Genomic DNA, 24,028 nt, shown 5'->3' with positions numbered 1-24,028 from the left:
CAAGGACACTTTCAGGAGACTTTCGAGGAACAACGCGTGAGAAGTGGTCCAAATGACGCTTATATCGCATCACGTGCCGAGCATTAGATTCTTGTATTTAAGTCCCCCTCTTTCCTTTTTACCGTGTGTCACCTTGCGCCGAAATATACAATACGCAAGACCTCGAGACCTCCATCCAGATGGGTCATTCAAACAGAACGCTGTCGTGGGAAAAGAGGAGCGAAGAGCTGGTCTCGCTGTAAACAGTGCGGTTCAAAGGCGGCGGAGCACCCCCAAGTCAGCCGGTCCGGAGAAGGAATGGGGTCGTTCACTCAGGACGCCGTAGGAGCAACATGGTGTCTGTCGCGTCACGACAATTGCGATGGCGGGCCGTTGCTAATACGTCAAATTTGCTCCACATGCTGCTTGACCTTTCAGGATAGCTTCCGCCCGTTCGTGAGCAAGATATCCACCGGGAGGACGCAGCCGAATGCCGTTAAGGGCCTAGCTAGCACCTCTCGTAGACATCTGGCACTTCCGGAAGATGCCCCCATATTTCACGAAGGCGTTCGCGTGGAAGTACAAGACGCAGGGAAGATGTGGTGGCCCGCTCGGATAGTGGAGGTATCCAGCGGGAAAGCAAAATGCCGTTATGAAGGATGGAGCGAAAAGTACGACGAGTGGCTTGACTACAGTAGTCGCAGAATACGACTGCGGACAGACGAAGCAACGGGGAGCGCGGAAATCTCTTCCATAATGACTCTAACGGAGATGGAAGAGGCTGAGATGGATCTTGCACGAACAAAGTCACAAACAAAGTCACGGAGTAAGATTTTGGCGAATGTCCCTCCTCCTGCTCCCAAGATAGACGCGGAGACTAGGCCCAAACCAAACAAGGGCCCAGAGAAGCGGGCGCCGAAGAAGACGCGTATAGATGTCGATCCCACCCCGGCATTTCATCGGAGACAGCTGGCGCTGCCCGGGCATTTGCCAGTCTTTCACGCCGATTGTCATGTTGAAGTGCAAGATGCTGGAAAAACATGGTGGCCAGCTACGGTGGTCGAAATGAAGGGCGGTAGGATACTCTGCCATTACGAGGGATGGGACGCGCGGTTTGATGAGTGGCTGGACTGTGAGAGTCCTCGTGTACGACTATCTACCGGCACTGAATCAGGGGACCGCCAGTCGATGGGTTTTATGGACGACGTACAACTTGTTGGCCGCTCAGTCAGACAGCAAACCGCACGCAGACCTCGAAAGCTTGATGGGCTAAAACAAATGAGCACAAGCAAGGCTCGAAAGCGTCGCAAGTCTGGAGAGGCGGAGCACAGCCCGACAATCCTGTCGAGCTCCTCTTTACCAACACCGGCCGAATCACCGGAGAGAATCAACAAAGATGACACCCCGCAACCCGACATTCCCTTCGACTTTGCTTCCTTCAACGACCGGTCAGCGGCTAATCGCAGAGCTCGAGAGGAATACATTCAACGGAGAGCATTAGCCGCCGCTGATACTCCGGAAAGTATTAAGGCTCGGTTCACTCGAGGCTCGCGTGTTGAAGTCTGCTGTGGCGGTGGTGTCTGGTACACCGGGATGGTGCGAAAAGCGCGCGGGTGGCAGATCCTGGTTCATTACGATGATTGGGATGATTCATGGGACGAGTGGATTGATATCAACTCCAGCAAGCTCCGGCTGATACAGGAGGCGGAAGAGTTGCAGGAGTCGACCGAATCCGAGAGTCAGAGCGAGGTGGAGGAGTCTGATGATGAAAGGTGGAAAATATTCTGCAATCAGTGTACCAAACGCATTCGCCAACGGCGATACTTCTGCACAAACTGCGAGGATCCCTCGGAAGGATTCGACTATAATTCGTTCGATCTCTGTCTGCCGTGTTTTCAGTACGACTTTCCTCTGGACCATCCCCATCCGATATCTTCGTTCGCCGCCGAAGCTATAATAGATGGAGATGATCCGTCGCTGACCAGAGCGTTCACGAAGGGCGAGCTGGTCTCTTCCTTTGTTCCGGACGAAATCGACGATTCCGTGGTTGCTGTGAGTACCGCTTACACAGAGCACTATCCTACAAGCAAGAGCGGCCAGCAAACAAACGCCGGCGATGGTGCGCAACAGCAGAGGGCGTTACCCGTGATGCCCAAATGCGCTTTCTGCCGCACGGAACATCATCACCTGAAGTTCATCGGGCCCTCACCATTCAGGAACACGAAATCAGTAATGAAGCGTAAAGCGCTGTTATACGACTCCAACAAAACGAAATGGGACAAGAAGTCGCCCATTTTTTGGGCCCATGTTGCGTGCGCGAGATACTCGCCGGAAGTGTATTTGAACGCAGAGACGGGACAATGGTTCAATGTCTTGAAAGCGCTGAGAAGGTCGCGTCAGATGAAGTGTGCCCAATGCAGAGGGAAAGGAGCGACAATCGGTTGTTTTGACTATCGCTGCTCGCGAAGCTACCATGTCGCATGCACGAACAAGCCTCTGTCGCACTTTGAGGAAGGCATAATCTTTTGGTGTCCGAGGCACGAAGCTCTCCTGAACAAAATCGAGGACTACCAGGAGGCCTTCCATTGCGACAGTTGTTCATGCGCGTTGGGAGCTTCAGGGCCCGAAGAACAGTGGTACACATGCGACGAATGCTCGCAGAGTCATTTCGCATCTTTCGACCTGTGCGTGACTTGCTACACGGAGAAACGGCCCAGTATGCACGAACACTCCCTAGACAGATTCGTGCTCGATTGCATGAGCCATCGGCAATCGAAACGCGAAGCAGAACGCGAACTCGCGAGGGAACTGATCGCTGCTAATGCTCCACGGAAAAGTTTACAGCCGCGGAAGAGAAGGCCGATGGAAAACTCCTCGCGACGTCGGTGCTCTTATTGCTGGACCGAGTCGACGCCGCAATGGAGGAGAGGGTATAATGGGATGCCGATGTGTCAGGATTGCTTTGAGCTTGCGTCGTCTGCCTGGTCCCGGTCGGATAAGGATATGTGTGACCCGCCTAAAGACCTTGGGGGAGGACGGGCGCCAATGGAGGTCATGGAAGCGCTACCTGCGGCTGCTGAATCAGAATACACCGCCGCTGAACACGACATGTCGGCGCCGGTTTTGAATCCCACCTCGATGGAAGAAGTCTACAAAACCGACATATCAGCGTATAGCCACGAGTACTACCTCACGAGAGGTGTTGTCGAAAAGGCTGGTATGGATGGAACTGAAATTATGGCCGCAGATAGTAAGGAGCGGGCGCTACTTTCCAGCTACGCTCCCGCAGACGACCAGCTGTACACCCTTGGTTTTGACACGTCATTCTACGACATTCCCGGTCGGGCGCCGCGGTGGGCTTCCCATTCGGGAGGAGACTATCACGGCACCTGGCTGCCTCAAATTGTCAGGCTATCTCTCACGCGATACACTAAGGAGGGCGATAGGGTACTGTCCAACTTCTCAGGGCGCGGCACAGACGCCATCGAATGCTACCTTCTGAAAAGACCGTGCTGTGCCGTGGACATCAACCCCGCGTCCGTAGCACTCTCACAACGCAACGTTGCCTTCTCTGCGCCTCCCGAAATCGGCTTGTCCGCGGCATATCGACCCATCGTTGTCAATGCCGACTCGAGGGATCTGGTCGGCTCGCTTTTCAAATCCGAAACGTACGATCACGTCCTCTCCCACCCGCCGTACAAGGACTGTATCTCGTATAGTGCCCACATCGACGGAGACCTGTCGCACTTCCCGGAGATGGGCGAGTTCCAAGAGGAGATGGCGAAGGTTGTTGCGGAGAGTTGGCGACTGCTGAAACCTGGAAGGCGGTGCACATTGGGGATCGGCGATAACAGGCGAGAGTGCTTTTATCAGCCCGTATCGTTCCAGACGATCCGGACGTACATGGATAACGGGTTCCAGCTGGAAGAGCTGATCGTCAAGCGGCAACGGTACTGTCAGATGGCGCCGTTGGGAACGTTTCTGTGCACGCAGTACAATTTCCTGATGTTCACGCATGAGTTTGTCGCTATCCTACGTAAAGTGGGGAAAGACGACGCTGGATTCGCTTTTTTGCAAAATAAACGGTCAGGGATACTCAGCCCCATTGCCAAGACCAGCAAATGCCGTCAAGTACCCCACTCACCCATCGACCGCGCTAGCGTCGTGATGGGCACGACCTGGGCCTTCCACGTGACTAAGAAGCACTCTCTGGCCCGCCTCGCCATGTCGAAACTCGTCGAACGGTTCGGCAAAGACGGCGGCTACTGGGAAGAAGTCAGCTTCAGCAAGTTCCGCAACGAGGTTATTGATATGGCCGAGTACGACTCCCTCTGCGCTGAACGCGACCCGCCTGTTGATGACGACGAGGAGGATGGAGAAGGCGAGGACAAATCCGTTTGGTCCGTTTACGAGAAGCGCCGCCAGGAATTGGTGCTGAGGAACAGGAAGGAGTTGATGGCGAGAGGCCTTGTCTCCGAGTTGAGCCCCGAGGGCGAGGATGACTGGAAGCATCTGCGCACTCTGCTCAGCGTGCCGGAACTCGGTCCAAGCGAGCGGCTGAAGGTGAAGCCGTGCCTTATTTTTGTGCCGCATATTTGTGTGCCGTCGACGGCGATATTGCCGAGTAGCTGGATTGAGGAGTATATGGAGATGTTGGTGGAGTGTGCGACGGAGGCTGCTGACAGGCTGGCGGAAGGAGGTTTCTTGGTTGTGGGAGTCAAAGACGTTCGAGTGAAGATAAATGTGCCGGAAGTGACCAGCACGAAAGGGGTGGATGAGGAGCAACCAAACTGTGGCAGAACCGGTGGAGATGATGGAAGACGGTCTCCTGAAAGCGTGAGCACGGCGCCGGATCGTGTCGTAGACAATCCGAACATGGAAGTAGCCCCAGAAGATGATGCCTCGTTAGGCACCGAGAATCTGCCTACTACGGTGGAACCAACGCCGGATGATGCCGCCTCTGTGGCCGTCGGGATTCCGGCCTCCATAGTGGAAGCAGCGCCAGAGGTTGACGCACCTGTGAGCGTCGAAGACAATGAAGACCCAATCTCTTCCATCGGACCGACTCGCTACATCCCCTTGGGCCTCCTCGTTAACGAAAAGCTCACAGCACACCTCGAATCACCCTCAATGATCAAAAACGACATCGGCCTGCGTCTAAAAGACTTTGTCGTCGCCGTGCCCGACGGATACGCGCGGGACGCCAAAGCGCTGGAAGTCGATGAGGTAAAAGAGCGGATTGCGGAGGACGTTGCGGAATGGGATGAGGAGATGAAACGAGAGGACGGTGGGGAAGAGGGTGTGCGGCGTATACTTCCGATTGTGCAGGCTTTTTATCTGATTTACATAAAGACTGTTTTGAAGTAGGTATCTAGGACTATAGTCGTAGGAGGGGATGATCTAAGCTAGATCCCGACTCCATAGATCTATGCATTTGTTTTGTGATGTTTTGTTTCGACGCCATATGATTCAAGCGAGGTATGACCGAGCGATTCTTGTTTCCCACCTTATAAACACAATTGACTTTGTAGATGGTTTTCCTTTATGTTTGGGTATTGGGGTACAGTTACGATGAATATTTCCTGAGACTTTCTTTGCCGATACGATTGTGTCTTTATGACTCCCCTTATTTAACCTCATACACATCCGACATGGCTTCCAATGCTAGATTCCGCAAACCGAGATTTGCACCAAAGAATTTCATGATTTCTCGCATCTCCGTCTGCAAGGCAATGTCGTGAGAATCTCGGCCGGGACAGCAACCTTTCCCGCTGACCACTATTACTTCAGTTGTCGGCATCCCATGTCCCTTCCCCGCAACCTCATGAACTTTGAGCTCTCCATTTGTCCCGACGAGATTTCGCACGAAAGCGGCCTGCTGGCGAACATTAACGAACCCCACTTGAATTGGCATTAACGAACCCACTTACCCGCGCTTTCCATTCAGATTTCGGCAAGGTTTCATCTGCACTCCCATGGGTAACGAGAATCTTCAACCCCAAATTCGGCTTCAACGTATTCTGGTGCGGGTATGATTCTGGCGAAGGCAACCCGGAGATGCTGACCACACCTCCAAGAACAACGGACCCGTTGAGCAGCGCCAAATCTACTGCGGCAGCGCCCCCCTGCGAAAATCCAAGAAGGAAGACATTTTTCGCGTGCCAACGATTTCTGGATGTCGATTGCCCAGTAAGGATCGCTTCTTCCAGAAAAGTAGCTAACAATCCGCGAGTTTTCTTGATGCCGTCGCGTACGGCTCGGTCCGATGGAGGGATTTCTGTCAGGTTTCTGTCAGGAAAACATATGGAGCGCAGATTCCGTTCATTAAATATCACTTGCCATTCCCTTCCTGATCAAACGCCGGTGCCCACCCTGTACCCTCGAAGAACGGTATGGGCGAAGGCCCTTTGATGGCCAACAACGCTGTCTGAGGCAACTGCATCTTTTTCCCAAACTGCATGAAATTGGCTGGAAAAGCCTCAGCTGCCTCCTCCGGACGTCAATTTCTCCGATCTTATCCACATACCTGGCTGATCTCCTGCACACGGGGCACAAGGAACTTCAGCATGGGCCAGCCGTCTCAAGCGAGACCAGATCTGGCAACTCACCAAGACCGTGCAGCAGGACGAGTAAGTTTGTATCTACGCCATCCGGGCTGGAGCTGTACAGAAACTGCACGCTCGGGAACTCCTTGGGAACCGGCCCTGCCTTTTGCGTTGCCTTCATTACGTACCCCGTAATAGTAGTGAACAGTTGCAATTTGCGAGTTTGCGAGTTTGCGAGTTTGCGGGTCGACCTTCGAACCTTGGGTCAACCCTGTGCGCTGGTATCGTCACAATCCTGAGAATGACGTACACTTATAGCCTACGTGACGGGACGACATCCAAGGGGGTCGAACATATCCATCACCATGGTCGTACGCCAAAGTCGACAGCCGTTGTTTTATAGTCGACAGCTCATATATCGGAGGCGTCAGGGTCAGGACTCCAGGACCAGAACATGCTGGCTTGGAGGAGAACCCTTCGTAAGGCTTCCTTAAATCTTTAGTAATGTCATATGTATGTTTATCAAAGCGAGAAGCCGCGGCAGAATGGGCGTGGGGTATAGAAATGAAACACCCAGAAACCGTGGGTCGGAGATTGAGCGATCCAGAACCGCGGTAATGCACAGGCCCGTTGTGTCTCGTTGGGCGGTGCAAAATTTGATGGCTGTATAATTGTCGCTGGCCTCCGTATATAGCCTCGCCTGTGCGCGAAGGGGTATAATAGTAAAGTAAACGAGATGTGACCTCTCGCCCAGCATCCTGTCTGCTTCAAAAGAATCGTCATTATTGCAGACCCGTGCAAGTTTTGTTGAAGCCCCATCCCATATACCCCGCATCGTACTACTACATACGTGTACAGTGCTTGCCAACGCCTCCATTGAGAGTCCCATTCAGACAAACCCCCCTTCATTTGCGCTCCGTGTTGCCGTTGGTCAAGGGGGACACGAGAAAACAAGAAAAACGGCGTCTCCCTATCCTCTTCCTTCGCTGTCGATCATTTGAGAGATTTGATATTCGGCACGTTTGAGGCAAGCTCCAAAGGCTTTTTGGCACGGCATCGATCAACTCAAAAGATCCACATCCTCGGAACCTCCTCTCCAATCGCAGGGGCGGCGGTGCTTTCATCGTCTCAGACGGGGCGTCGTAGTACGTGCTGAGCAATCACTTGAGCGTGGCTACACGATACTTCGTTCGAAGTTTAGCAACGACGGAGGACCCTTTGCCGTTCCGTACACCATCCATCGTTTGGGTTTGGAACACGGAGCCGACGCTTACCATCCCTTGCTCGCCGTCGTAACAACGGACTAGATCTAGAGGGGGTTCGCACCAACATCCAGTTCGCACGGCCGCTTCCTCAACTGCATCGACTAAAGTGACTCGGCTTCGCCCGCTGGTGCATGGTATGCGTCGTTGAGTGTGATTCATAGACCTGGGTTTCGTGGCGTATCTCTGGGCAGACCTGGTGGAGAAAGTAGACCGTTAGCAAGACCAATAGCCATCGCTACAGCTGTAAACCGTCTCCCTCGGAGGCAGACTGACGAAAACCGCGTGAGGATTTCTTGAAACTTCGCGGCCGGTGCCTCTTCCTTTTTGGAGGGGATGCGTGACAATCGACGGAAACTTCCGTGGGGTCCCGAAACCCCAACATCGCAGCATTCTTACCATCCGGACACGGGTTGGACGCTCAATGTTGCGCACCCCAGAAGCGAGTCGCATGAGGCGGACCGGACTGCTCGAGGCTATGTGCCGTACTCCAGCGTCGGGGTGGCGCATCCGTCGGTTGATTCACCCACGCCTGATCGTGATGCGCATCACCCACGACATGAACACCGACGGCATGCGTTAGATCAAAAACATGTCGTTTATACTTCATCTCCGCAACACTTTCAGTACCACCTACCTACCGGTTCCCCACCAAGGCATGGTTCCATCCCAATAGCGATACCCCCACCGTCACCCTCGGGACACGTCCGTCGAATGGCATCTTCCGCCCCAAACCATGGGCCCCACAGCACGCATTCGTCGGTGCCGGAGGCCATGCCTCAATCCTATCGTCCTCAGCACGCGGAAAGTGGTGTGGACAGTTTTGCCAAGCGACTGGCGCTTTCGTCAGCAGCAAACCACCCTCCATCCATACATGCCGGATTTCATCAGCATCCCTCCGTTCACGCGGCCTCAAATACCCTCCCGAACAATCCGGCGTACCACTATCACATACCCTTCCCATCTCCGATGCCCACTTACGCAACGGCGGCATCAGGAGCAGGAACACCGCCTCCGCCGGTTCCTGCTGGTCTTCCCGGCCCTTCATCACGATACCCGGTCATGATGCATCCGATGCATCCGATGCATACCATGTCGCGAGAATTCGAGCACCAGCCAGATCCCCAGTCAACGATCATCATTCCCGCGCCACCACCGTCGCTGGCCGAGCTTCGATCGCGGGATCCGGCCATGATCCCACCAGGCTCTCGACCGTACCCCGACATACATCCGATGCGAGAGGACATAATCGAAGTTGGTCATCCGCTATACTTCGCCACGCCAGCGCCGGAACTCGCAATGCATAGGACAAGCCAAAGATCTAGCAACAACAACCATAACAGCAACCTGATGTTCAAGCGGCCGTTAATGTATTCATCACATCACTTGTCTCATCCACGAATTCCTTTGATGAACGTCAGTCAGGTAGCCGAGACCGACTCGTTGGCGAGCCCAGCAGTAACGGCGTACGAGCCTCCACCCAAGATAGCAGATTTACACCGGGATCCAGACCTCCACACTCCGCCGCACTCCCAAAGCCAACCATACGCCCAAAGCCAACCACACACCCAACCCCACCCACAAACCCAGCAGCCGAAAGAACCACAACCAGACCGCGAACGCCGCTTCGAATGCCCCGAATGTGCCAAACGGTTTCTGCGACGGCAGGACCTCAGCCGCCATTCTGCCACGCACCTCAACGGCTTCAAACCTTTCCACTGCGATCATTGTGGGACGGGGTTCACTCGCCAGGACGCGTTGCATAGGCACGGCAAGGCGAAGAAATGTGCAGAGAAGCGCAGCTTGAGCAACGATTCGCAGATGGACTGATGGGGAATTGGAGGGATATGGGCGTGGGAGACGAGATCCGATAGCGAAGGTCACACGGCGGAATCATGGAGGAGGCGTCATGGAGGAGGCGCGACCGGCCCAAAACCGCGGCAAGCGTTCAGCGCAGCCACGAGCCTACGCAAGACGAAAGAGAAAGAGGAGGGAGGAAACAGAGCTTCATTCAGCTCTATTTGACAAATACCCGTTTGACATTTCCGCAGAGCCGGGCTAATTTAAAATGCGATTATCGCCCTTCTATTTACTACCACTTTGTATATGATCCCCCTTTGACTCCTTAGAACTCTTCTCGTGGCTGTAATGGATCGTCGTCCCTCTGAATTCATTATGTCATATATTTTGAGGTTTGGACGAATGCGATCCTGGAGTGTGGGCCTTCCGTTCCTGTGCATGTTGTCTTGAGTGGATCGAAAAATGTCCATGGCGTTTCGTCAGACGGCTTCGGATGGATTGCTATCAAATGCACCTGCTGCCCCCTGATCCATATATGTTTCTATTAGGCGGAGATTCGGCATGCCCATATCTATGCGATCCATTGAGCTGGATGAGTTAAGAGTCGGGTTAAGAGGCTCTCATTGTTGGAATTCGGACTCGGATTTGGGGATCACCCAATACCATACAGTATTGCCAGGTCCCTCCTTTCTCTCAGAGCCGGCCTGCAAGTCTTGCGACTCGGCGTGAAGCGGTCACTGCCAACCGATAACAAAGGAGGTGTACCTATTCTAGATGAGAGGAAGCTAGACTTGCGGCATGCCTGGACACAAGCCCGCTTGCGCTGGAATCGTGAAGACTGGAAGAACGTGGTCTTCTCCGATGAATCTTTCTTCTCCCTGTACTCCAAGACAAGGACTTTGATCTGGCGTAGCAAAGGAGAGAAATATTCCCGGCAAAACCTGGCGCCAAAAGTGCAACAGTATGGGGTACCGTCATGATCTGGGGATGCATCTTTTGGTATGGGGTTGGCCCCATTGTTTTCTGCGAGGGAAAGGTCAACAGTAAATACTACTGTGACCATATCGTAGACAAAAACTTCTTTCTCTGGTGGAAAGTAAACCAAGTGTGGAACCCTGCGCTCGTCTTTCAAGAGGATGGAGCACCCCCCCATACAAGCAAGCACACAAGAGCCCCCAAGGCTGAGAAAAAGCATTGCGAGTTCCTGCCTGACTGGCCACGTTCACCGGACCTCAACATCATAGAGCGCTTGTGGTGGATTCCGGAAACTAAACTGCGGCAGAGGAATCCATTACTAACTGGAAAGCATTCCCTGGCAGCTGCCCTGAAGGAGGAATGGGCCAAAACCCCGCTGGAAACAGTCCGCAACTTATATCGACAGTGTGAAAAGAGGACTCATGCAGTGTGGGGGGGAAGTGGTGGCGGAGCTACGAAGTACTGAACAGCTTTTCGTACTGTATATAGACTTTCCTGGCGTGTAACTGGCATACTTTCATAACAACCATTCTTTTTTTATTTTCTTTGTATCCTCCATTCTTCCGAGGAGTTCTTTGCATACATCATTTTTCTCCTGTGTGTGTGGGAGAGGGAAACGAAAATCACCAAAGACTGGGACAACCAGCAAGTGACGTAAAACTGACAGGGTTAGGGTTGGGACTGACGGCCTCAGCGCGTTCAATCGGGGCCGGCGACTTGTGCCTGTGTCTGGGGCGTCGTAACCAGATATCTGGCAGGGTCCATAAAGCTGTGCCCCCTCTCTATAATTGAAATCAACATCGATTACTCACGTGAGTTTGGCGTGAGTTATTTCAGGGGGGGCCAGGGGGGTGGTTATTATGGGGAATTAAAAAAGGATGTGCCGACGCGACCGGTACATGTCCCAGATGTCCCAGTCGCCTTACAGCTGTATGTTCCATGGCTCAGCACAGCTTTCTGTTCCCTGGCTGCACAGTCTCGACTTCTCAAACTTCCACCGTCCTCATCTTCGGGAGATTGGTCGGCGAGATTCGCCGTTTTGTGATCTTTTCCTCACCTTCGTGTTTTCGGCATCAGTTCCAAGATGTGAATCTCGCCGACCACTCTCCCGATATAGCTCAAGATTTAGACTTTGGCCTAAAAGGCCAGTTTTTCCGAAGGCGGGGGCAGAAGCTTCTGGATTCACAAACCATGACCATGTTTATTGAAGGCGAGAGGTGTGGCAACGGCGCAACGCACAGTGGTCGAGTGCCTCATAAAACTCAGTGGCCATCCTCAACATCGCATCTGAATTGAACCTCAAAGTCGAACCTCTTCTACCGCTTTTGATTTCTCTTGCAAAATCGGTTTATAATGGATCCGACTAGTCCGACTAGTCCGACTAGTCCGACGGTTGAAGACCCTGAAGCTGGTACTGGCGGCGCAGACTTCAACCCGGCCGACCTCGCCAAAGAGGCAGCCAAGCAGAAAGACATGAAGTGGTATCAGAAAATCCGCCTGCCCTTGTGGCTCGTGCAATCTGCTATTATTATCATGATTCTGACAGTCGTTATTGTCCCGGTAAGCTCCCGCGATGGTACTCGTTGGCATTGGAGGAATCATCACTAATTCGATTTCACTGTTGCCAGTCATCTACGATTTTCATCACCAACGCCTACTCGAACAGCGAGGATAGCGCGGGAGTGATGGCAATGGTAAGCGCCACCTATGTGCAATGTCATTTCTCATGGACCAGCGGGCATCGAATTTTGACATCGTCTTTCCTTCATTGCTCGTAACCTGTAGCTGACTTTGAAAGCCGCAAAGGAAGGCTTGGTGACTACCACCAACAATTACCGTCAACTTGGTCTAAACTTTGGCTTGAAGACCACGACCACTTCGGTCGTTTCAACCGCGGCTCAACCTCGCAATCTGACGCTGACGCCACTGGTCGGGAGCGACTTCTTGAAGGATTTCATTCGTCTTAGCTTTGATAACCCGGATGTGGCAACGTGAGTTGTGTCTACAGTGGCATTGTCCTCAACAATATCCCATCTGTTCATTGCCGTGGATTTCAGAATCACATGCTTGGTAAACACGGGAGCCCCCGGCTCGACTCCCGGGTTCGGCAACGCCATTTTCGCCGTCAGCAAATGGAGCCTTGCATCGGAGATGCCCATCAATGACGGGCCCTTTGGCACCCTTGCCGATTTGCAATCATTGCTCCCGCTCGGTGCATATTGGACTTTCAACCATATGGAGAGAACAGGTATTGTAGGGATGGAATGAAGAAGGACCCGGCCTGGGCAGGAAGCAACGACGGCGTTCTCGTCAGGCTTCCTCTTACACTCGTTCTTTTCCAGATCGTAACGTTTATTACAAGAACTCTGTCGATCAGAACGGCGTGAAACTATCTGCTCAAGCGGTGAATATTCTCATGGAGGGTTACACCCAAGATTTCTGGGATAAAACAAAGAACATCACGAACTTCTTGAAAGCGGCGCGGGTTTCGGAACTCCTCAATAACATCTGGACATATACCGGGGATCCGATTTACAACGCTAGCGCCGATCCTTTCTATATGGACCTGGTGTCAAGCACACCTCGGGCGCAAGGGAAGACTAAGTGGAATTACTCCAATGTATACGGCGCGATTTTGGCGTACGTATGAAGCGTTGTGCGGAGCATATGTGCTACAAACAGCGGCCGAAAACTCACACATGTTTATATCAGAATGAGTGCGGTGAACATTTATGGCAGCAGCCCCACGCCGACCCATCAATGTCAAGTTGGCGGATTGATGTTCATATCTCTGGAGCCCTACATTCAACGACTGCTTCCCTCAAAGAACTCGTTTATCTTCATTTTTGATGCGAAAGGGACTCCCCCGTTTAAGGCGGGAACTCTGATTGCATCATCGATTCCGAACGCGGCTGTCAGTCAGAATCGAATGTTAGCCCCCACGTCAGTGTGTAAGTAAATTTTACTCGTTTCCGACCCTGACGGCATCCGTTTTGTTTTTGTGGCTGGGCGATGGTATTTCCCGTACATCCGCTTACATTCATGTCCGTCTCGTAGACGCCATCGATGAAACCTGGCACCCGGGGATCGCCGAAGTCGGCAAGTATCTCAAGGCCAAAGGTCTGTTCAACGTCGTGGGACCTGAGGTCATGAAAGCCCGCCTGGACGACGGACAGGACTGGTACATCGCGGCGGAGCAGATCAGCATCGACGATGCCGGCAGCAAATGGACAGTCGTGATCGCCTTTCCGCGAAGCGACTTCTTTGCCGCGATCGACAAATCCATTATCAAAAGCATTATTGTCATCGTGTGCCTGAGCTTTACTGCGCTGGTCTTCACCCTTGCTACCTCTGTGGCTTTTACTGTCCCGCTGAAGGCTCTTGGGTTGTATATGGGCGAGGTTACGCAAATGAAGTTCAGATTCTTGGAGGATGGGACCATCGATTCCCGGAGCCTGATTCGGGAGATTGCTTCCTTGGAGACTGCGTTCGCCATCATGGTCAGGGCTTTGTAAGTATCTCCCATTACTCCCCCGTTTTTCTATGCTATGCGCTACCGTACTTTCCATCTGACGATCGCTCTGAACTTCTTCGAAAATAGCGCGGCTGGCATCCGGAAAAACGCATGTACGTTTCATCTGTGCTTTGAGCTTGATTCTCCTGGTTCACAGAGCCGATCGTTCAATCTCTCCCTGCAGCTCTCGTTAGCACCAAAACCAAGCGGCCCAGTGTGTCCCAGGCCGAAAGCGCAACCGGGTACCAACCCCGGAGGAACATGGGCGCGCTGGCTGAGAATAGGGATGCTTGATGACGGCGGTCGTGACGGCGCATCGAGAGAATATAAGCTTCTTTGGGCATGCGCCTACAGAAGTGGGAGTACAATTTACGATCCCATACATTAAGATCCCATACATCAAATATATGTAGCGCTTGCGGCGTTCTGAATTTGGACCCAGATTCGAATCGTCGTTCAATGCGAAACGCGTCAGTTCCAGTTTGGCGCGTCAGTTCCAATTCAACCCACAGTCGAGGTGCGTGCGCCGTGTACTGTACTGTACTGTACGTAGGAGAGTCAAGGCCGATGCTGCCGATTCGTAAAATTCGTGAAAGGGCACGTCAAAGGCTTCGCGACTGTGGGACTTCTCGCTCATTCCGACCCAGGCATTCCGTTCAGCAAAACTCTCCAACATGTCAAGGGGCTCAATGAACGAACACGGTTTGACAACGACGTTCGACCCAACGGACAAGATCAGGATATTAGTGGTCGGGGATGCTGGTCGGTACGTTTTGAGTCAAGCCCCAAAGTTCATAGAACAAGTAGGGCTGTTTTCTGACCCAAATTGCTATTGCCCATCTTCCAGGTGTAGGCAAAACCAGTCTCGTACACGCACTGTGTCAAGGCGAGCCACTGCGGACGCCGGTGCATACCGTAGGGTGTAGTGTAGACGTCAAGGTGGGACACTGCATCTTTGGGGTTCCCGCAGACGAGGGCAATACTCACCGAAGCCGTCTCATCCAGATACATCGCTACACCCGAACAAACCGCAACTACTTCGTCGAATTCCTCGACATCGGCGGCTCCTCCAAACAACGCAACTCCCGTTCCATCTTCTACCCCAACGCAAACGGCGTCATCCTCGTCCACGACGCAACCAACAAGAAATCATACCAGAATCTATGGAGATGGATAGCGGAGGTGTTCAACGCGGCCACGTTCAAATCTGGGACTATGTCGCCACTGCCTACCATACGGGACTCAATGTATAAGAATGGTGAGGGGTGGTAGATTTTTGGATTTGGGGGCCGTATTTTTACGGCGCACTCATGGAATCCTCTCAGATTTCGACGTCGATGTGCGTGTAGGAGAGTCAAGACCGATGCTGCCGATTTTGGTGGTGGGGACAAAGACGGATCTGATCACCGACACCTTACAAAGACGGCGGACGAGTATTGCGGATGAATATGGAGGGGACTGCATCAACCTGGTATGCCCTTGCTGCCGAATCAGTGTGGGTCTACGCGTCAGTCACTCATGGCAGGACGTATGTAGTCCACATTCCAACCACTAGCACTCAATCCTGTCACCGAACGCATTGATTCCTTCCTCGACGGCGTCATCGACTCCAAAACAAGAACTCCAATGTCACTCTCACACGGCTATTCGAGTACAAACCTCTCCGCTTCTGCACCTGATCTATCTGGATCTGGAATGTCCGGCCAGAGCAATATATCCCCGGAGATGCAGCGGAGGAGGATACCGCCCGCAGGCATGTTTGGGCTGCGACCAGGAAGTCCGTCAAAAGCTGCGCCGACGACGCTCGCGGGATCGACGGAGTTGTGGAGAGCGAAACCCGGGGAGGGCTTCAAGAGGCCACGGTAGATGATGTCGGTCATGTCGACTGGGAGATCCGAATGCACCTCTGCGCCATAGCCTTCACTTTCTTTCATTTTCTGGTGCAATAGCATCTCATCCGACTTTTTTTCCAATGAAGAGCGAGCCAGCATCTGAACGAAGACATGATGCGTATGCAGAATATGAATTAGGATTCCGATCACTCAATGGAAAGCCATGCAAATGTTGACACGAAGCCCGAAACAGAACGTTATGTGAGATGAGAGGGCTATCGGGTACAGTTCCGATGCCATTGAGATACTATGTACAATTGACAGAAAAGAGGGACAGGTAAATCGCAACGTTGCGAGACACATCCCGTAGCATGGATGTGTCTTACGTCCATTGCTCCGGTATGAGTTACGTGCGAGCGAAGCGTCAGGTCTCCTCCATCTCCATCCCGTCCTCCTGCGAGGCCTGCCGCCGGTATCCTCCAAACGTCCACTTTCGCGGCGCCAGTGACGTTGGCAAGAACGTCGATGCTTTATGCAGCAGAATTCCGCATGGCGTTGAAATTCGTTCTGCTATCCCTAAGTACGTAAATCTCAGTGAGGATGGCCCAGGGCAATTACGACGAAGATGGAGACCGTCTAGCTTACCTTCCCACCCCAGTTTCTTATACACAACAACATACCACACCGGCACGCCGCTCCCTAGAAACAGCAGCGCGCTCACAGCCGCCCCCGGTGCCTCCGCCACACTCAACGTAATCAAAAACACCACCGAGACCAAGAACGCCACCGCCACCGGGGTCCACACTCGATACGGCCGCTCCATATGCGGCTCCGTTCTCCTCAGCTTCAGCAGCGCCAGCACGGCTAGCAAGTAAAAGAACCACGCGACCATCGAATAGAAATTAACGAGGGAGCGGAAGTCGCCGAAGAGGATGAGGGCGGCGGAGAAGGCGGATTGGAAGATAAGGGCGTTGAAGGGGGTGCGGAACCGTGGGTGAATTTTGCCAAGAAATTTGGGGAGGTGGGCGGCGCGGGCAGAGACGTAGGCGACGCGTGAGCCGCTGAATATGGAGGCGTTGCTGGCGCCTATGGTGGAGCCTATTACCACTAGGGGAATGATGATGGCGCCGACGTGGCCGAATACGAACTTGCCGAAGCTCTGTGACGTTGGGACTAAGAGATTAGGCCATGTTCATTGGCTTCAGGCCAGAACCGAATGGAAAGGCCACTTGCCATTCCTATGGTGTTGGAGGTTGTGATCACCTGTAATTTAGAGGAGGTGTATCATGAGGGTCAGCACTGGCTAGAGTGTGTGAAAACGGCTCGGAAATGGAGTCTCACCGTGGCCGGCAAGACCGTGAAGTAAGCCATGTTGGCGAGCACGTACGCTACGATCACAATCGACGGTCCCAGTATGACAGCCCTGGGAAGGTCCCGAGATGGGTTCTAGCGAACGGGGCGATAAGTACGACGTACGTTACCAAAGACCGCCTGGTTTCAGCCGGCCTTTATTACCTGCAGTTCCCCTGTAACTAGGTTCAGATTGTTCCTGTACAACCATCGAGACGTTATCTGAGATGGTTGGTCGTCATTGACCTGTGAAGCGTATTTCATCTCAAAGTGATAAGACGAACCATCCGTCATAGGCCCATAACGCAGAATACAATGCCAGCGCATAATCTCCTGGATTTGACGAGCTTCCTTCAAATATCGGCTTAGCCTCCCGCCCTTCTGCTATTGTGCTGGTAAAGGCTCCGGATTGCAGGAGCTTTACGATGCCAATCGCCCCAATGATGGCCAGCGAAGCCACTTTGAGTACGGTAAATACATCCTGAACCAGTGTTCCGAGTTTCGTTGAAATGCAGTTTAACAGCGTCAGTGCAATCAAGGATACAAGTGCAATCAGCTTGATCAGGTATGCCGGTGGGGCTTCTGTCGGATTGGCGTACATGAGCAAGCGCACGATATATTCAGCGCAGATGATGGTGATGATGGCGACTGATCCTGGCCGTGTCACCGTTACCCCGGAAAATCCGAACAAGAACGCAGGCAGCGACCCAAACGCACGCAGCAAGTAAGGATGTTCAGCGCCACTGGACGGCATACTTGTTCCGAGCTCAGCGTAGCACAGGCCTCCCGCGATGGCTAGCACGCCTCCCACCACCCACACCAGAAGGGCAGAACCCACAGACCCACTGTGTTCAAACACCACTCCCGGTGACGCGAAAATTCCGCTGCCAATGCTCATCCCGACGATAAGCGACAGGCTGGACCAGAAGGAGATATGCTTTGGTAAATCGGTTTCCGACTTTGAGATGGTGGAGGAGAGTGGAATAAGAAACTGGTTGTGCGGCCCCAAGTCGAAACTCATTGAAGGCTTTTGACGCCCTGACGTATGTACACGATCTCCCGGCGGCAGGAGCTCATTGATGTCATCTTCTAGCAGGTCGTCAAAGTCCAAGTCTCGTTCGAACTCAAAATCCAAGTCGGGGGTATTTGCTTCATCGTCAAAGTCGCCGTCGAAGTCAGTTGACATCCTGGAAGGCTTCGTTGAGGGGAACGGAACGTGGCTGGACGACAATTGTAATGTGAGTGGGAAAGTCTAGGAAATCTCCCCTCCGGAGCCGTCCGTCTGGTCCGGGAATGCTGTGGTGGACACCCCGATAATGGATGCGTCGAATCAAGATGTCTGTGAAATGGTCTTCAAAAATGGTGGGGGAAGTAAGAAGGGAGCGAAGGGAACGGCGAAGAGGGCGGTGAAGAAGAGTCGGAGATGCGGCGAGCCCTTACGGACCGCGGACCTCGCGCACTTTGGGATTTCTTCCTCGAATTCGATAACCTCCTCGACGTTAAACACGAATTCGTCGACAGACAACCTGCACCCCCTTTCCTACACACGACGCAGCACACGACGGGCTGCTTGCAGAACGACAGGCGATTAAATCGCGTCGGAGAACAGGATCTATACTTGAACGATAGTCGACCCAACCCAATTACTCACGCGCATACTATCCAAACTGTCTCACTCAAATCGGGTGGAGCCGTTGCCTATGGGAACAGGCCATGCTCATCATGAACAGCAGGTCGCGGACCCCTTGGGCAGCTCGACTCTTCGCGTATCGTTTAAGGCACTGCCACTAAGGTCCATATCTCTTGATGTTGATGAAGCGGTGGGTGGCAGCAACGGCGATATTGTGGAAAATATGGCAGATACCGCCAAGACGGCACCGGCCACATCCGCGTCCGCCGTCCCGCTTCAAGCGGAACACAGCAGAAAACGTTCCGCTACCAACCCTTTCCCGTCGAGCCAATCGAAAGTCGAGCTTTCTCAGCTGTCAGAAGCAGATGCAGCTGTTGCTGAGCTACAACGGCTGCCGCAAGATCACTCCCGCTTGCCATCGGACCCACGGAAGCGACCCAACAGCTTTTCAGGTCCGACTGTCAGTAATCAGCAGCAGATGAAACCCTCCATGAAAGGCACCTCTCATTCTGTCGGTTCACCGCGTCAAGAAGCTCTGAGCACCTCCAAACATCTGATTCCATTGAGCGAAATTGGGTCATCATCGCCGCGAAGGCGGATGACATCGTCACATAAGAAACAGAGTTCAGGGATCGAGACGGACTTGACGGACAAAGAAAAGGGAGATCACAAGTTTGTACGGCGTTTGACGCGTCAAAAGTCGGAGAAGGAGGTTTTGGTGGGGACGCCGGTGAAGGAGGGGCATCAGAATTTTGTTTTGATGTACGACATGTTAATGGGCATCCGCGTTTCGGTGAGCAGATTGTCTTCCGCCTTTCGGATAACAATTCTTCATCTTAGTAACCCATCCACTCCATTTACCCAGGTATCACGATGTCAAGCCAAGCCATCACGCGTTCTGGTTAAAGAAGACTTCATAGCAAGCCATAAGATGACATTTGACATTGCTGGGACCGAGCTGACCCCATCATCTCGCTACGACTTCAAGTTCAAAGATTATGCTCCATGGGTGTTCCGCTGCGTGCGTGACGCCTTCAACATCGATCCGGCGGAGTACCTGGTATGCCTTCCCTGCTCAAGCTGGAATGCAGGGATTCTTGCTGATAACACGTTTTCCAGCTTTCCTTGACTGGGAAGTACGTTCTCTCAGAGTTGGGTAGTCCAGGGAAGAGTGGGAGTTTCTTTTACTACTCTTCCGACTATCGGTATATCATCAAGACGATCAAAAGAGCAGAGAAGAAGGCTTTCATGGGTTTCATACATTGGTACTATGAACATTGCCGCACGAATCCCGACACGACCCTCTGCCGCATTCTCGGTCTCCACCGCGTGAAACTGAAGGGCAACCGCAAGCTGCACTTTGTTGTCATGCTCAATGTATTCCCCCCTAACAAGGACATCCACGAAATGTATGATTTAAAAGGATCCAGAGTGGGACGCGAGTTCCCGGAAGAACTGGCGAAAGATGACCCCAGGGCGGTGCTGAAGGATATCAATTGGCTGAATCGGAAGCGGAAACTGGAGCTGGGGCCGACGAAGGCGAAGATTTTTATTGAGCAGTTGGAGAAAGATATGAAGGTAAAAAAAAAATAAAAAAAAAATAACGGTCTCGGGCTGCTGTTGGTCCCTAACGAATCATGCCTTTGTTATTGCTTCAGTTTCTTGCCCGACACAAAATTATGGACTATTCACTGCTGATTGGCATACATGATATGAAACGTGGCAATACCGAAAACATTCGGGACAAAACCCTCGCAGTATACGAACCCAACCCCGACGCCTCCCTCTCAAGGCAAGTGACGGTCGCCTCCCTCATGATGTCTCGCCCCGGCGCCGGCTCCGTCACAATACCCCCAGACGAGCGCAACACGTCGGCAACAAGCATACCCCACTCGTCACACCGACTATCCATGGGCGTGCATTCTACGACTTCGTCCCGCAATCCCCGAAATGACCCCACGGTCTCGATGACGACCCCGGTGGCGAATGGGGTACACGCTGCTGCTGCTGCTGGTCGGCAGGTGCTTCCTGCCCCGACGGACTTGGTTGACTCACCGGAAGTGACGGATGTGACGGATGTGAACGAACAACCAGAGTGAGTGGACCAAGTCCGTCGGGGCCGGACTGTCTGTTAAGATCGGTTACAATCTTACTGAGCGCAACCTCTCTTACTTTTGCAATCAGACGCGCCACATGCATCTTCTACTCCGACGACGGCGGCTACCAAGCCTCAGACGACCACGACCAACCCCTTGACAAACTCTACTACCTCGGCACCATCGACATCTTCACCACGTACGACATTGTCAAATCCATCGAGCATCTTTGGAAATCCTTCTCGCAGGACGCGCACGGCATCTCGGCTGTCCCGCCCGCTGAATATGGTGTCCGGTTTTTCAGCTTTATGAAGGGGATTATCAGACAGCCGGGGGAAGGCGCTGTTGCTGAGGCGGTTGTGCCTTGACGTTTTTGTATTATCATACCCCACATACAGATGTTGCGCAACTGGCTTATTCGTTGATAAGACATTCGTTGAAAAGCACAATTTCACTTTACGTGCCGCGTTTGTTTGTGGATTTTGCATTCGCTTCGATTGACTTCTTAATTTGACGATAACCACAATGGTCTCCCGCCTTCCTCCTCCGTTCTAGCAGTACGTGCAAGCTGTTCCCTAAATTTGCGCCTTTCGTGCGGAAACACACGCCCGAATAACCCCTTCTCCATTCCCTCAATCTATCATCCACAGGAATTTCCCTGACTCTGAGAATCGTCCCCCTGTCCACTCCAGAAAATGATATCCCGACCTCCTTCTCCCGCGTCAACATTCCCATAAGTTCCGTCTCAATCCGCAGAAGCCCGGAAATGTTGAAGGTTTACCCGAGACCCCCCCAAGGCCCACGGATACGACGAGCCAGCTGAATATCGCGCTGCATGATGGTCACCCGTTTAGCGTGAATCGCACACAAGTTCCTATCATAGTGCCAAACCCACACCAAAAAAAAAGGAGAGACGCTCAGTAACCCCAATCACTTCCTCGAAAACCCATACAAAAAAGCACAAAGAAGGTCAAACTCACGTATCCTCAAACAAATGCACCAAAAACGCCTCACTCGCCTCCTGCAACGCCATGATCGCCTGCGCCTGCCATCTCGGCGGCTGCCCGTCCCCGCCAAACTCCAAGCTCGCCAAATCCGCCGCGACTTCCCTCACCAGCCGCGAGAAGGGGAGCTTGCGGAGCAGGAGTTCGGTCGATTTTTGGTACTTGCGGATCTCGCGAAGGGCGACGGTCCCCGGGCGGTAGCGGTGGGGTTTGTGGGGGGTTGCTTTGGTTGTTTTTGCGGGGGCTGCGTTGGAGGAGGGGAGGAGGGGATTATGAGGGGACGCGTCTAGACGATGATCTAACCCTGGATAGGAAGGCACTTACTCCGTCCACCGATGGATTTCCGGGCAGTCTGTTTCCCTGGAGGGCCGCCTGTGCGTTTGGCGAGGTTGGTGCCTGAACTGGAGCCCTTTCCCTTGCTTGGGGTTGTGCGGACCATCGTTGTGAGAGCGGGTCCGGGAAAATGTGGTGCAAGCGTCTGAGCAGTCTGAGCCAGCGTCTGAGCTTGTGATGAGCGCGTCTTCCTTTGTCGGTTTTGCGTTGGCTGCCGAGTCCGGAGATTTGGGTGGACCCTGACGAGATGCTTCGGCGGGAACAGCCCTGTCTAGGAGTCAATGGATTGTGTGGGACGCCGCAACCTTGAGCAAAGTGAGAATCTTAAGCGAGAAAAAACCGAGCCCGACCGCGCGCCTGTGTCCGAAAACCGTTTTCCTCCTTGCACCTCAGTGCGCACATACGTTTGCGCAGTCGGGTCGCCGACCATCGCCACCGTCGCCAGGCAGCTGCTTAACTACCATCCCCCCTCTTTGAACCCCACTGGTTCTGTGAATATGGACATGGACCCCCAACCATTCTAGTACATAATGTGCGCAGGAGGCCGCTCTTCAAAACTGTCTCATTACTTTTTTTATTATTACAACAAAAACAAAAGAAAACACTAATCTAAGGAAACCTGCGCATCGTCATCATCAAATCCCCAGGGGTCCCAGTACGGCTCCATTCCTGTACGGTGGTGTTACGGTGGTTAATGATGACCTTCATGACCTCCGGTGATTTTGGGGCAGTTGCGGCATAGGCCCTTTGCTCCAAGTGCGGCCATCCCGCCGCGGTGCATGCAGCATCCACAGGAAGAGCAACGCAGATTCCAGGGCCACACGGGAAGGCACACTTGGCTTGATCAACAAACAAACAAAGCAAGAGAGAGAGATCACCTATACTCCAGGCCTCAGCATCAGGTCTTCACACAGTTTTCACGCAGGGCTGACCCCCTCCTTGCGATGCAACTTAGGGAGTGCGTGAGACCGTGAAGATTTCCCTCAGCATGAAAGCGTACTCGTTGCGCGCCAGGACTCCCAAGCGTGGTGTACAAAGCCACGTCGGGACACCTCACGGTGTTGGATGCCTCTTGCGCCGTCGTCGGTTGTCGAGTTGACCGTAACCTGTAAAGCAATGACCGCTGCGGCCTCTCCCCCTGTCAACCTCGATGTCAGTGAGGACCGAAATGGCACTAGGAGGACGTTCAGACGTTAGCGGCTTGCATCCATCAGCAAATAGTCTCAGGGACATACCTCGGCGATGAAAAAAGCGTTTTTTGCAAAGACGGGCGACAAGAAAAAGTCCCTCAGTTTTTGAGCGATTTGGAATCCGTGAATATGGAGTGGTTCTCTGGAGCCCACTGCGTTGATCTGTTGGGTCAGATGTGAGATCGCGTGTGTATTGACTGCACCGGGCCCCACAGAAGGTCATGTCTACCTGGGCGACGAAAAACGGTTTTTTGCAAAGACGGGCGACAATGAAAAGTCCCTCAGTTTTTGCGCGATTTGAGATCTGTGGATACGGAATGGTTCTTACACCCCCGCCGCGTAGATCTGTCGATTCAGATTTTAGATAGTGTTTGTATTGCATGCCGCAGAACCCGCCAAAGCATAGACCTACCAACGTTAAAAAAGCGCGTTTCGGCGACGTCTAACTAGGGAAAGTCCCTCAGTTTTTGCGCGATTTGAAATCCGTGAATATGGGATGGTTCCCCTAAGCTCTCTGC

At 53.0% G+C, this 24,028-nt stretch overlaps 9 protein-coding genes across 9 annotated transcripts; 5 read left to right on the top strand and 4 right to left on the bottom strand.

The window, feature by feature from the left end:
* Positions 1 to 735: 735 nt before the first annotated feature.
* EV422DRAFT_563174 (uncharacterized protein) lies at positions 736 to 5,346 on the top strand (the record flags this gene model as incomplete). Its single annotated transcript, XM_053072034.1, has 1 exon — positions 736 to 5,346. The coding sequence occupies one exon, from the start codon at positions 736 to 738 to the stop codon at positions 5,344 to 5,346; it is 4,611 nt and encodes a 1,536-aa protein (XP_052930343.1).
* Positions 5,347 to 5,475: 129 nt separating this feature from the next.
* EV422DRAFT_25632 (Alpha/Beta hydrolase protein) lies at positions 5,476 to 6,859 on the bottom strand. Its single transcript, XM_053065768.1, has 6 exons — positions 6,588 to 6,859; positions 6,506 to 6,517; positions 6,319 to 6,447; positions 5,910 to 6,256; positions 5,765 to 5,854; positions 5,476 to 5,701 (listed from the first exon to the last, which is right to left on the bottom strand). The coding sequence occupies exons 1-6, from the start codon at positions 6,703 to 6,705 to the stop codon at positions 5,606 to 5,608; spliced, it is 792 nt and encodes a 263-aa protein (XP_052930342.1). The 5' UTR covers positions 6,706 to 6,859; the 3' UTR covers positions 5,476 to 5,605.
* Positions 6,860 to 9,196: 2,337 nt separating this feature from the next.
* EV422DRAFT_491265 (uncharacterized protein) lies at positions 9,197 to 9,616 on the top strand (the record flags this gene model as incomplete). The annotated part of the gene is made up of 1 exon (XM_053067518.1): positions 9,197 to 9,616. The coding sequence occupies one exon, from the start codon at positions 9,197 to 9,199 to the stop codon at positions 9,614 to 9,616; it is 420 nt and encodes a 139-aa protein (XP_052930341.1).
* Positions 9,617 to 9,840: 224 nt separating this feature from the next.
* EV422DRAFT_25602 (uncharacterized protein) lies at positions 9,841 to 10,929 on the bottom strand. The gene is made up of 2 exons (XM_053065767.1): positions 10,255 to 10,929; positions 9,841 to 10,174 (listed from the first exon to the last, which is right to left on the bottom strand). Exons 1-2 carry the CDS (start codon positions 10,779 to 10,781, stop codon positions 10,066 to 10,068), a joined length of 636 nt encoding a protein of 211 aa, XP_052930340.1. The 5' UTR covers positions 10,782 to 10,929; the 3' UTR covers positions 9,841 to 10,065.
* Positions 10,930 to 11,479: 550 nt separating this feature from the next.
* On the top strand, positions 11,480 to 14,563 carry EV422DRAFT_512606 (uncharacterized protein). The gene is made up of 8 exons (XM_053069083.1): positions 11,480 to 12,121; positions 12,190 to 12,255; positions 12,347 to 12,552; positions 12,619 to 12,809; positions 12,904 to 13,201; positions 13,274 to 13,512; positions 13,619 to 14,072; positions 14,163 to 14,563. Exons 1-8 carry the CDS (start codon positions 11,915 to 11,917, stop codon positions 14,461 to 14,463), a joined length of 1,962 nt encoding a protein of 653 aa, XP_052930339.1. The 5' UTR covers positions 11,480 to 11,914; the 3' UTR covers positions 14,464 to 14,563.
* EV422DRAFT_512600 (P-loop containing nucleoside triphosphate hydrolase protein) lies at positions 14,564 to 16,077 on the top strand. The gene is made up of 4 exons (XM_053069082.1): positions 14,564 to 14,841; positions 14,923 to 15,014; positions 15,081 to 15,333; positions 15,401 to 16,077. The coding sequence occupies exons 1-4, from the start codon at positions 14,832 to 14,834 to the stop codon at positions 15,628 to 15,630; spliced, it is 585 nt and encodes a 194-aa protein (XP_052930338.1). The 5' UTR covers positions 14,564 to 14,831; the 3' UTR covers positions 15,631 to 16,077.
* EV422DRAFT_512596 (amino acid permease-domain-containing protein) lies at positions 16,078 to 18,747 on the bottom strand. Its single transcript, XM_053069081.1, has 6 exons — positions 17,542 to 18,747; positions 17,423 to 17,456; positions 17,249 to 17,353; positions 17,141 to 17,170; positions 16,553 to 17,066; positions 16,078 to 16,483 (listed from the first exon to the last, which is right to left on the bottom strand). Exons 1-6 carry the CDS (start codon positions 18,441 to 18,443, stop codon positions 16,332 to 16,334), a joined length of 1,737 nt encoding a protein of 578 aa, XP_052930337.1. The 5' UTR covers positions 18,444 to 18,747; the 3' UTR covers positions 16,078 to 16,331.
* Positions 18,748 to 19,485: 738 nt separating this feature from the next.
* On the top strand, positions 19,486 to 21,351 carry EV422DRAFT_491372 (uncharacterized protein; the record flags this gene model as incomplete). Its single annotated transcript, XM_053067525.1, has 5 exons — positions 19,486 to 19,680; positions 19,753 to 19,947; positions 20,007 to 20,465; positions 20,546 to 20,781; positions 21,072 to 21,351. 5 exons carry the CDS (start codon positions 19,486 to 19,488, stop codon positions 21,349 to 21,351), a joined length of 1,365 nt encoding a protein of 454 aa, XP_052930336.1.
* Positions 21,352 to 21,431: 80 nt separating this feature from the next.
* Positions 21,432 to 22,904, bottom strand: EV422DRAFT_512588 (histone-fold-containing protein). Its single transcript, XM_053069080.1, has 4 exons — positions 22,812 to 22,904; positions 22,312 to 22,753; positions 21,964 to 22,231; positions 21,432 to 21,857 (listed from the first exon to the last, which is right to left on the bottom strand). Exons 2-4 carry the CDS (start codon positions 22,424 to 22,426, stop codon positions 21,761 to 21,763), a joined length of 480 nt encoding a protein of 159 aa, XP_052930335.1. The 5' UTR covers positions 22,427 to 22,753; positions 22,812 to 22,904; the 3' UTR covers positions 21,432 to 21,760.
* Between the last annotated feature and the right edge of the window lie 1,124 nt (positions 22,905 to 24,028).

The sequence above is a fragment of the Fimicolochytrium jonesii genome (genome assembly GCF_025526975.1).
Source record: "Fimicolochytrium jonesii strain JEL569 chromosome Unknown EV422scaffold_1, whole genome shotgun sequence".
NCBI classification, from domain to species: Eukaryota; Fungi; Chytridiomycota; class Chytridiomycetes; order Spizellomycetales; family Powellomycetaceae; genus Fimicolochytrium; species Fimicolochytrium jonesii.
The sequence above is the reverse complement of the archived record's forward strand: the minus strand, read 5'-3'. Positions and strand labels throughout refer to the sequence as shown.

What these genes read in the sequence shown, in the direction of transcription:
- EV422DRAFT_512600 (XM_053069082.1), top strand. An exon ending in GGTGTAGTGTAGACGTCAAG is followed by an intron (nt 15,015 to 15,080) that starts GTGGGACACTGC and finishes CGTCTCATCCAG; the next exon opens with ATACATCGCTACACCCGAAC. An exon ending in GGACTCAATGTATAAGAATG is followed by an intron (nt 15,334 to 15,400) that starts GTGAGGGGTGGT and finishes GAATCCTCTCAG; the next exon opens with ATTTCGACGTCGATGTGCGT.
- EV422DRAFT_25602 (XM_053065767.1), bottom strand. Translation starts at nt 10,781, where the DNA reads ATGCTTTTTCTCAGCCTTGGGGGCTCTTGTGTGCTTGCTTGTATGGGG. An exon ending in AGGAGGGACCTGGCAATACT is followed by an intron (nt 10,175 to 10,254) that starts GTATGGTATTGG and finishes TAACTCATCCAG; the next exon opens with CTCAATGGATCGCATAGATA.
- EV422DRAFT_512606 (XM_053069083.1), top strand. Translation starts at nt 11,915, where the DNA reads ATGGATCCGACTAGTCCGACTAGTCCGACTAGTCCGACGGTTGAAGAC. An exon ending in TGACAGTCGTTATTGTCCCG is followed by an intron (nt 12,122 to 12,189) that starts GTAAGCTCCCGC and finishes CACTGTTGCCAG; the next exon opens with TCATCTACGATTTTCATCAC. An exon ending in GATAACCCGGATGTGGCAAC is followed by an intron (nt 12,553 to 12,618) that starts GTGAGTTGTGTC and finishes CGTGGATTTCAG; the next exon opens with AATCACATGCTTGGTAAACA.
- EV422DRAFT_25632 (XM_053065768.1), bottom strand. Translation starts at nt 6,705, where the DNA reads ATGAAGGCAACGCAAAAGGCAGGGCCGGTTCCCAAGGAGTTCCCGAGC. An exon ending in AATCTGAATGGAAAGCGCGG is followed by an intron (nt 5,855 to 5,909) that starts GTAAGTGGGTTC and finishes GTTCGCCAGCAG; the next exon opens with GCCGCTTTCGTGCGAAATCT. An exon ending in ATGGGATGCCGACAACTGAA is followed by an intron (nt 5,702 to 5,764) that starts GTAATAGTGGTC and finishes ATTGCCTTGCAG; the next exon opens with ACGGAGATGCGAGAAATCAT.
- EV422DRAFT_512596 (XM_053069081.1), bottom strand. Translation starts at nt 18,443, where the DNA reads ATGTCAACTGACTTCGACGGCGACTTTGACGATGAAGCAAATACCCCC. An exon ending in CCTCCAACACCATAGGAATG is followed by an intron (nt 17,067 to 17,140) that starts GCAAGTGGCCTT and finishes CCAACGTCACAG; the next exon opens with AGCTTCGGCAAGTTCGTATT. An exon ending in TAAGAAACTGGGGTGGGAAG is followed by an intron (nt 16,484 to 16,552) that starts GTAAGCTAGACG and finishes TTACGTACTTAG; the next exon opens with GGATAGCAGAACGAATTTCA.
- EV422DRAFT_512588 (XM_053069080.1), bottom strand. Translation starts at nt 22,426, where the DNA reads ATGGTCCGCACAACCCCAAGCAAGGGAAAGGGCTCCAGTTCAGGCACC. An exon ending in GAAATCCATCGGTGGACGGA is followed by an intron (nt 22,232 to 22,311) that starts GTAAGTGCCTTC and finishes CCTCCAACGCAG; the next exon opens with CCCCCGCAAAAACAACCAAA. An exon ending in GTGCATTTGTTTGAGGATAC is followed by an intron (nt 21,858 to 21,963) that starts GTGAGTTTGACC and finishes GCACTATGATAG; the next exon opens with GAACTTGTGTGCGATTCACG.